Genomic DNA, 10,794 nt, shown 5'->3' with positions numbered 1-10,794 from the left:
GTGCCTCTGATTTGATCCCCAAAGCTGCCAATCATGGCCACGGCCAATTATATACCTCAGTTCATTTTCACTTTAAGTGTACACGCCCACTACACATTAGAACTTTCAGTACCTTTTCCGCTGGGTACATTATTTTTTAATGTATTTTTATTTAACCTTTAACTATTCTTGAAGGAACAAGCCTTCAAACTATACTGAACAAAAATATAAACGGAACAATTTCTACTTTTATTCTGAGTTACAGTTCATATACGGAAATAAGGGAATTAAAATAAATTCATTTGCCCCTGATCTATGGGTTTCTCATGACTGGGCAGGGGTGCAGCCATGAGTGGGCCTTGGAGGGCAGAGGCCCACCCACTGAGGTGCGAGGCCCAGACAATCAGAATGATCCCCCCCCATAAAACGGCTTTATCACAGACAGAATAATCAGCACCCCGGAGTGCCTATGTACAGACATTAGCCGTGGTATATTGCCCATATACCACAAATTCCAGAGGTGCCTTATTACTGTTATAAACTGGTTATCAATGTAATTAGAGCAGTAAAAATAAAGTTTTGTCATACCCGTGATATATACGGTCTATTGTAAACTGGTTGCTTCGAGATCCTGATTGCTAATTGGCTGACAGCTGTGGTATATCAAACCTTATACCACAGGTATGACAAAATATTTATTTATACTGCTTTAAAGTTTAAAATAGCAATAAGGCACCTCGGAGGTTTGTGGTATATTGGCCATATACCACACCCCCTCAAGCCTTATTGATTAAATATAACACGTCTGTCAGCCAATCAGCATTCAGGGATCGAACCACCCAGTTTATTATAGTAATATAAACCAATCTCTATGTTATGACAGTATTATATGAACAGTTTACAGACTGTGCAATGCAATCAGTGAAAGCAATTACAACAGGTAACTACCAAAATAACAGAAATACTTGAGCTGGTGCTTTCACACAGGTGTGGTTCCTGAGTTAATTAAGCAATTAACATCACATCATGCCTAGGGTAATGTAATAAAATGTTGGGCAGGCCATTATTTTTACAACCATGGGCATGCTCCCATCCACAGGGAACAAGTGGTCACTGAATGGTTTGATGAGCATAAAAACAATGTAAACCATATGCCATGGCAGTCTCAGGTACCAGATATCAACCCAATTAACTAACTATGGGAGATTCTGGAGCAGTGCCTGAGACAGCTAGTGTTTTTCACCACCATCAATGAAACACCAAATTATGGATTTTTTTGTGAAAGAATGATGTCACATCCCTCCAATAGAGTTCCAGACACTTCTAAAATCTATGCCAAGGTGCATTGAAGCTGTTCTGGCTAGAGGTCGACCGATTAATTAGGGCCGATTTCAAGTTTTCAGAACAATCGGTAATCTGCATTTTTGGATGCCGAACATGGCTGATTACATTGCATTCCACGAAGAAACTGCGGGGCAGGCTGACCACCTGTTACGCGAGTGCAGCAAGGAGCCAAGGTACGTTGCTAGCTAGCATTAAACTTATCTTATAAAAAACAATCAATCTTCACATAATCACTAGTTAACTATGGTTGATGATATTACTAGGTCAACTAGCTTGTCCTGCTTTGCATATAATCAATGCGGTGCCTGTTAATTTATCATCGAATCACAGCTTACTTTGCCAAACGAGTGATGATTTAACAAAAACACAATCCTTGCACAATGTACCTAACCATAAACATCAATGCCTTTCTTAAAATCAATACACAGAAGTATATATTTTTTAAACCTTCATATTTAGTTAAAATAAACTCATGTTAGCAGGCAATATTAACTAGGGAAATTGTGTTACTTCTCTTGCGTTCATTGCACGCAGAGTCAGGGTATATGCAACAGTTTGGGCCGCCTGGCTCGTTGCGAAGTAATTTGCCAGAATTTTACATAATTATGACACAACATTGAAGGTTGTGCAATGTTTAGATTTAGGGTATTTCTATTTAGACTTAGGGTTGCCACCCGTTTGATAAAATACGGAACGGTTCCATATTTCACTGAAAGAATAAACGTTTTGTTTTTCGAAATGATAGTTTCTGGATTTTACCATATTAATGACCTAAGGCTCGTATTTCTGTATGTTTATTATATTATAATTAAGTCTATGATTTGATATTTGATAGAATAGTCTGACTGAGCGGTGGTAGGTAGGCAGCAGCAGGCTCGTAAACATTCATTCAAACTTTACAGCGTTTGCCAGCAGCTCTTAGCAATGGTTGAAGCACAGCGCTGTTTATGACTTCAAGCCTATCAACTCCTGAGATTAGGATGGCAATACTAAAGTGCCTATTAGAACATCCAATAGTCAAAGGTATATGAAATACAAATGGTATAGAGAGAAATAGTTGACGAGTCATAATTCCTATAATACCTACAATCTAAAACTTCTTAACTGGGAATATTGAACCACCAGCTTTCATATGTTCTGAGCAAGGAACTTAACATTAGCTTTTTTTACATGGCACATATTACAATTTTACTTTCTTCTCCAACACTGTGTTTTTGCATTATTTAAACCAAATTGAGCATGTTTCATTATTTATTTGAGACTAAATAGATTTTATTTATGCATTATATTAAGTTAAAGTAAGTGTTCATTATAAGTGTTCACATATATGTAATAATAACATTTATATATATATATATATATTAAAATGTGCCAATTAATCGGTATCAGCTTTTTTTGGTCCTCCAATAATCGGTATTGGCGTTGAAAAATCATAACCGGTCAACCTCTGGTTCTGGCTCGTGGTGGCCCAACGAATAACCACAGGAGGTTGCTGAGTGGAGGGCGGCTAAAAATAATGGCTGGAATGGAGTGAATGTGCTTTATAGTTCCATTCCATTGATAATATTCCATCCATTACTATGCACCCGTCCTCCCCAATTAAGGCGACACCAGCCGCCTGTGCCCAATGCCCTATTAAAGGCCCAGTGCAGTCAAAATTGTGATTGACCAGTGTTTTATATTTCCACACTTTGAGGTTGGAATAATACTGTGAAAATGAGAATGCCCTTTTAGTGTAAGAACTGTTTGACCAGGTAAATTAGTTGATAGACCAATAAGAGTTGTCTGCCAATAACAGCTAGTTTTCAATGTTCCCCTCCCACTCAGACCACTTCCAGCAGAATTCTTGCTTGAGGAATTGCTCTAAATTGCTATTTGTTTATTTTTGACCATTTTCATTCCAAACATTCACAGTAAGGTACCTAATTGTTACCCAGAAATGATTTGATAGAGATATAAAAAAACATTTTTTTTTAGAGGCTGCATTGGGCCTTTAAAACACTTTATGTTGGTGTTTCCTTTATCTTGGCAGTTACCTGAATGTAGTGATTGAATGTTGATAAACACCCTGAAACATTGAAAGAAATTAACCCCATAAATGGTCAGCTAAACACTGCAGTTCTTATTATGTACACCATCATATTGTTAAGCAATCCTCCGCTCCCAAAATGAAAGAGAAAATTGGTTCCGGTTGTCAAAATATCATTCTTTATTTCATCACAGGATTTTATGTAACAGTTTCTTGAACATGGATTTAACTGGTAAAGGCAGATGGTGTTTTCCGGTGTCTGTGTTTATGCTGCTTCCTCCCCTGTTGCCCCATCAAATATTTGAGGTTTGTTGGGATTATTTCTGACCAGCCAATCTGCCAACCAAGTCTTCAGGGGGGAAAACCCCCCCACAAATAACTGAATTAGTTGATTCAGATGAAAAAAAGCAAATGTAACGTGTACTAATGTTCATAGTGCATATTTGAATGCCCACATTTCTCATTCCACCCTGATACTTACAAAGGGGTCGACAGGCTTCTGTTTGCAGAGCTCAGTGAGTCCGCTGAGCAGCGTGGGGCTCACAAACCTGCCCAGGTAGTCTTTGGCTGCCTCTCCCATGGGGATGGGCTCGATCACAGCTGGACAAAGAGAGGGAGGGACCGACACACAGGTGTATCAGAGAGGAAATCAAAAGGGTATAACACACACTGAGCAGAGAGGAAACCCCCTCCAACTTCTATTTAACTGTTGTACTGTCTGTGTGTGTGTATGACACTCCATGCACTATAACTCAGGTTGTCATTGTCAATGTAAGAACTTGTATTAAATGGACTACCTTCGATAAAATAAAAGTAATCACAGGTGCTGAAGAAAAGTAAATATTCAATGTGTGTGTGTGTGTGTGTGTGTGTGTGTTTAACTCACAGTTGGGAAACATGAACTTGATCTCTCTCTCGGCTGAGGAGAACGAGTCGCTGCCGTGCACTGCATTCCTCAGGTCAGAGGTGCCGTACTTGGCTCGCAGACTTGGGGAGAGATACAAGATGCACATGTTAGCTTACAGTAGAAGTGCTGAGTCATACAGGGAACACATACAGTATTGTGTAGTACACATACAGTATTGATCGAGCACATGTACAATCACTCTGTACTGGTATGCATATATGCAGTCGGTAAGCATTAGTAATAAAATAACTAGGCCTACCAGTATTTGAACTGGATGGACAACATTTTTAAGAGCATTGGACCAGTAACCAAAAGGTTGCTGGTTTAAATCCCAGAGCAGACTAGATGGAAAATCTGTCACTGTGCCCTTGAGCAATGCAGCTACTTGCAGCTCTGACCTATCTGTACAATCCTCTTCCTTCTGACTGACCATTCTGGGTGAGTCTCCCTGGCCTTGGTGCAGTTAACAGGTCCTATGATGGTCTTCCAGTGGGCGATAGCCTGGTCTCTGGCCAGAGCCAGGGCGATGATGGGTCCAGAGCTCATGAAGGCCGTTAGGCTGGGAAAGAACAGCTTCCCATACTGCTCAGCATAGAAGTCACTGCACTGCTCCGGACTCAGCTGCAGCTTCCGCTTCTGTCAAAGAGCAGTTACAGACACACATTGTCACATACAGCAATGAATGACAAGTGTACACGGCAGACGTTGACCCTGCATGATCACGACTGGGGATCTACCTAACACACCACACCCAATAATCCAATCAATCAAGCTTGTTTTGCCCAAGTCCTCCATCTATGCCCTTTGGCTGATTACTCTTTTCTACTCATTTTCAATAGTAACCTCTGCTCTGGCCAGAGGAAGAGTACCCAAGAGAAAGTACACCCTCTTTGTATTTACACATTGAGTCACACAAACTGCTTGCCAGCTGGATGGTCACTGCATGTCTCAAACAGTTAACACCAACCTGTAAAATTGTGAACCCAGATCGGAGAATGATGTCCTCAATCTCCTCAGCTTGGTGTATAGCATCAGGTTTGATCAACGCGAGAGTTCTCTCCACATAAATCCGAGGAGAATGCGTCTGATTCTTTGGAGTTTCATAATCCATAACGTTAGCGCTTGTAAACAATCTTGACAAAATCAAAACATGGATAGGGGACGTTGGAATTAACTTGAACACTTTGCAATAGCTGGATTTGAATCTGTTAAAGGTCAAATCAAAACATTGTTTATTGTCTGAAGCTGACAGTCTGGCTTAGTTGTAGCCCAACCAGCCCCAACGCAAGATAACGCCATTATTCATTTTAAAATGACAAACGACGTAATAATAGTAACAGCGTCATCTTGCGGTCGGTTGGGCTAGGTTTGGCTCAATGTCAAAACCTGGCAGTCTGATGCTAACGTTAGCTAGCCAATTTAGCTACATACCGTATGTTAAATTCTAAATGGGATAAGGACGCTTGGCAAGTTAACAAGCGCTCAAAGCAGAAATATCAGCCTGAGAAAAGTTACCTATGTTAAATATTTTTACAAAAAAAACAACCCTGATTGATATACAAACCTTTTCAGAGGCAAGTTCATTCACGTCGACGTCGTTCGTATTGTTGCTAGGATACCAGGATACCCTTCTACGGGAAAGGATTTGGACAACTTTCACAAGTCCGTGGAGAAACAGGCCATGTCTAGACTTGACAGTTCATGCAGTTTAATATTCGGAGTTCTATCATGGAATTCCGAACGCGCCATGCATCTACACTTAAGTGTCCGGATTCCCTTCTCCTGCGCTATATTCAAAATACCAGTATGTATTCTGCAAACGGCGGAACAGGCAAAATATGCTAAACACAACTGATGGCAGTAGCCAACTAACCCAGCAAGTAGCTCTAAAGAGATAGCAAACTGGTTAGCAAAACTCCAGCCAAACAAAATTGTTTTTCTAAATACTAGCGAGCATGATGCCAGCAAACAAGTTCCTCACAGGTAGGTATTTCCTAACATTATGAACAGGTGCCCCGTTCCAAGTTCGAGACAGGTGGGAGGAGTGCTGATGACATAGCCAACTGCATGCATTTCTGGTAGGCAGAATCCCGACCACCTCCGGAAGTGGTCAGCCAGATCTGAACACAGACCACAAAGCGACTTGTGCGTCTAGACCAGTCTTTTCAATGCGATCTTAGAATTCTGATAGCCTAAGTCGCATGTAAGTGTAAAGCATAGACATGACCAAAGGCTCAGCATAACTACCATGAATGTGTGGATAGTGACCAATGATTTATACAGCATTTACAGTAAGAAGTTTGACAAAATGAGCCAGATGAAGTTACCAATCTTATGAACTATATCCCAGGTTGTCCACAGTTGTTGCAGCCAATACAGAACCAAAACACAGTTATTACAAAATATAAACATGCCTGCATCAAATTGTACAAACGATTTCAACAAAGTTAATTTAAAACTGTATTTTATTCATCACTGAATCTGTGAAAAGGTCCTTATCGGGTTCCGATGGTAACCTGCCACACTCGGATCAGGTTATCGGTGTAGCCAGCAAACAGGGTCTGTTGAGAGATAAGAAACTATGAAAATGCAAAACTAAAAAGATATGAAAATTAATCAAGAGTATGCGTTTTTAACCATTCCAAGTGTTAAAGGGGCATGAATATGTAGTCGTTCCTGTACCCATCATTATTGCAGGACTTGTCGTCAGAGCCTAAGCTCAGGCAAGAAATGTCACTTTATAATCACAGGGCAAGGCTAAAAAGAAATCCAACTGACACAGCTTTCTAAGAACAGACTGAAGTAACATGGCCCTGTTCTAGAAGTCCACCCAGGGTTCTAATAAAGTTCTGTGGGATGTGATGCAAATGGACATATCATACCTGTCCGTCAGCAGACCAGGCCAGAGAGGTGCACTGTGGGGGCTCGGCCTTGCTGTTGGTGCTGATCACCTCCTGTCTTAGCTCATCCACAATGATCTTACCCTCCAGATCCTGAAGGGAGGGGAGATTAACATGACAACAGGATTGATGGAGGCATGGGTTTGGACCAACTCCTATTTAAACGACGTGAACATGGTAATCACATTTTCAGATCCGAAAATCCAGATGTTACAGAAATGACAGTTAGCAGAGCTCAGAAACAGCCTCTTTATCATCATAGACATAAGATGGCATTGGAATTTCCATCATCGCCCCTTGACAAAGTATGAATAGAGACAACACCAAACTCTTTATCTATACATAATCACTTTACCCCTACCTACATGTACAAATTACCTTGACTAACCTGTACTCCCACACATCGACTCAGTACCCCTGTACATAGCCTCATTAGTGTTAGTTTATTTAGGAAACATTTTCTTGACCAACAATGCAGTTAAGAATATAGAGTTATGGGCTTGTAAATAAGCATTTCATGCTAAGGTCTATCTATACCTGTTGTATTCGGCACACGTGACAAATAAAATTAGATTTGAACAGCACCATCAGTGCTGATGTGTTCTGGGAGTTGGAGTCTTACCCAGATCTTGATGCTTGGGCCGGTGGCGGCGCAGAGCCAGTATCGGTTGGGGCTGAAGCAGAGGGCGTTGATGTTGTCACCACTATCTAGGGTGTACAGGTGCTTGCCCTCATTGAGGTCCCACAGCATAGCCTGACCGTCCTATAGGAGGAGAGAATGGGGCTCAGGGTCAAATGGAAGGTGCAAATTAAACATGCATGCTAGCTTTAAATGGTAACTGACATGCAATCAAGTATTGAGTCCATGGTCATTCATTGGGGAGACACGCCATCAACAAGAGCCCTAAATGACAAATCTCAGTGGACAGGTGTGAATGAACTCTCGAAAGTGCTGGTTTCATTCAGAAACAGCCTCTTTATCATCATAGTGAAACAGAGAATGAGAATCCATCATTACTTTGAAACCAGCACATTTCTCTCAGCTACTTCTCAATTACTCCAATTCATACCACTGAACGGTGCATCAATTTAACCTGGTCACATTGACCAAGCAAGGGTAGAACTGTTGGTGAACTGTTTAAATCTATATTGTAATAGTAAATATTGGTAAAATGCTTTCATCATACCTTCCCACCAGAAGCGCAGAGGGAGCCATCGGGAGAGACGGTCACTGTGTTCAGGTAGCCAGTGTGGCCAATGTGGTTAGTCTTCAGCTTGCAGTTGGCCAGGTTCCACACCTAGAAACAGAAAGGGGTGGGGGAGACCGCATGTCAGGGTACATTAAGGGAAATGTAGTCTAGGTGTTTCAACCATTAAGTGTTACAAACATTGGATGAATGTGCAGTCTAGGTCCAGTACCCATCATCATTGCAGGACTTGTCAGATCCGAGGCTCAGGTGATAAAACTTAACATCGTAGTCATAGGGCAAAAAAGCACTATTTATCCTTAAAGCTTGATTTTACTACATCTACAGCAACCAAACCCCTCCTTAAGTACCTAAAAATCTCAGCTTAGTTCAATAGGGAACGCATCCCACTATCCTAGTGAGTCACAAGTGATGTACACGGTCGTCTGTACCTTGACCATCTTGTCCCAACCACAGGATACAATGATGGGGTTGCTGCTGTTGGGGGAGAAGCGCACGCAGGACACCCACTCAGAGTGACTCTCATCCTGGATGGTGTACTTGCAGACTCCAAGGGTGTTCCACAGCTTGATGGTCTTGTCCCGGGAACCAGACACGATCTGGCGGTTGTCAGCAGAGAAAGCCACGCTCAGGACGTCCTTGGTGTGACCCACAAAGCGGCGGGTGGTGGTACCACTGGAAGGTAGAGGACAGTTGTGTAAAGGCCCATGCAACAGATGACTAATAACATCTAATGGTGTTGTTCAGGTCAACACTAGAGAAACCAAGGCAGCACATTACATACATACACATATAGCCATGTCTAATCTTTCACAGGTAAGAGCAGGTTGCGTTCAGAAACAGCCTCTTTATCATCACAGAGATACAGTTGGCATTGGAAGTTTCATCACCACGTTGGAACCAGCATTTTGACTCTCCATCTACCTACGGAGGGTTTTGTTCCAACTCTGCAGTGACAAATTATAAACTAATCCTGGTCTATAGTTTAGACCAAAATCATTTGAATCAGTGGTTAAACAGCAACTAGAACAACTGCCTGCACACAATGTAGCCCTCAGGGACAGGAATGACCCATGTGTTGTTCAGGGAAAACCCTAAATGAAGTTGAACCATCACCCCACCAACCCTCCCGTCTCTAGACTTACGTGGTGAGGTCCCACAGACGGAGGGTTCCATCCCAGGACCCAGACAGAGCGAACTGTCCGTCCGAGGAGATGACAACGTCACTCACAAAGTGAGAGTGTCCCTTTAGGGCGCGTTGGGGGATGCCATAGTTGGTCTCATCACGGGTCAACTTCCACATGATGATAGACTTGTCTGGGAAAAAAATAATAATGCTGATTAAATATTTAAATTCATTAAACGGGAGCAAAAACAGTTGAACAGGGGTTAGTGTCTTTAGAGGTAGTGTTGTCATTTTCAAAAACTATAGGTAGGCCTAACTAGTTGGCTAACGTAACAGGATGTTGACAGAAGCAGCAAGCGCATAACCATTTCAATTGTACTACTAGGTAACGTTAGCCATGTATGAAAAGCTAGCCAAGTAGATACCTAGCCAGCCGACTACCGGTATGTTGCCTTCACTGACAGCCACGTAAATTCATACAAGTTTCAATCAGGAACATGTCATCGGTTTCTATGTTAGTTACAATTAGAATAGCAGGTCTAGAAACACAGGTTTCATAAAATGGTCTCCTGAACATTTTTGCCACTTGGCGGTGCACGTGGATGTCAGCAAAGTTGACGTTTGCTGCCAAAGTCTAGCTAGCTAGTAGTCGGACGGAAAACTTAGTTGGAGAGCAGTTTATCCACAAGCCATCATGTTTTTGAAGCACAACTTGCTTAGTACAATGTGCCGCCTAGATTGATCTCACTTTATATGACTCAAGACTGTTCAAGCAGTCGCGACTACACATCAATTTAAACAACCCAAGGCTAACATGCTAGGTGTTAGCCATATTGTCGTCCATCGTAGCGGGCGGAGAAGCGCTTACCTCGGGATGCAGACAGAATCATATCAGGAAACTGAGGGGTAGTGGCGATCTGGGTGACCCAACCATTATGCCCCTTTAGGGTCCCCCTTACTGTCATCTGCTCGGTCATTTTGGCGACGTTTTAGTGTGCCTTTTTTAAGGATGGATTTAGATTAGTTTGAGGGCTAGGTTTCCCTAGATCCTCTCACATTTAGGCACAGAGAAAGAGGAAGTTCTGACCCGGATGCAGAACATTTGAGGGGTCGATCGCGCGCAGAGTACACTGGGAGAACAGTTCCAACCCCTTCCTGCCCGTGTGCTGATTTGAGTTTTTACCTGGATTGTACTGTTCATGTGAAACAGTAGTATAATAATATTATTTGCAAGGTTGAAGAGACCATTACAAAGCTATAATTTAAAGCATATAGTCAATGTTTTTACATATCAAATCACA

General features: G+C 41.9%; 2 protein-coding genes across 2 annotated transcripts; both read right to left on the bottom strand.

Moving 5' to 3' along the window:
• Nucleotides 1-3,508: 3,508 nt before the first annotated feature.
• nme5 (NME/NM23 family member 5) lies at nt 3,509-6,568 on the bottom strand. The gene is made up of 6 exons (XM_024429039.2): nt 5,824-6,568; nt 5,227-5,392; nt 4,690-4,895; nt 4,239-4,339; nt 3,834-3,952; nt 3,509-3,701 (listed from the first exon to the last, which is right to left on the bottom strand). The coding sequence occupies exons 1-6, from the start codon at nt 5,841-5,843 to the stop codon at nt 3,618-3,620; spliced, it is 696 nt and encodes a 231-aa protein (XP_024284807.1). The 5' UTR covers nt 5,844-6,568; the 3' UTR covers nt 3,509-3,617.
• A 138-nt stretch (nt 6,569-6,706) lies between these two features.
• LOC112256076 (guanine nucleotide-binding protein subunit beta-2-like 1) lies at nt 6,707-10,578 on the bottom strand. Its single transcript, XM_024429038.2, has 7 exons — nt 10,362-10,578; nt 9,513-9,684; nt 8,799-9,042; nt 8,347-8,457; nt 7,782-7,922; nt 7,142-7,252; nt 6,707-6,820 (listed from the first exon to the last, which is right to left on the bottom strand). The coding sequence occupies exons 1-7, from the start codon at nt 10,468-10,470 to the stop codon at nt 6,755-6,757; spliced, it is 954 nt and encodes a 317-aa protein (XP_024284806.1). The 5' UTR covers nt 10,471-10,578; the 3' UTR covers nt 6,707-6,754.
• Between the last annotated feature and the right edge of the window lie 216 nt (nt 10,579-10,794).

The sequence above is a fragment of the Oncorhynchus tshawytscha genome, linkage group LG08, assembly GCF_018296145.1.
Source record: "Oncorhynchus tshawytscha isolate Ot180627B linkage group LG08, Otsh_v2.0, whole genome shotgun sequence".
Classification (NCBI taxonomy): domain Eukaryota; kingdom Metazoa; phylum Chordata; class Actinopteri; order Salmoniformes; family Salmonidae; genus Oncorhynchus; species Oncorhynchus tshawytscha.
Note: the sequence above shows the minus strand (reverse complement) of the source record. Positions and strands in the feature narration are given on the sequence as shown.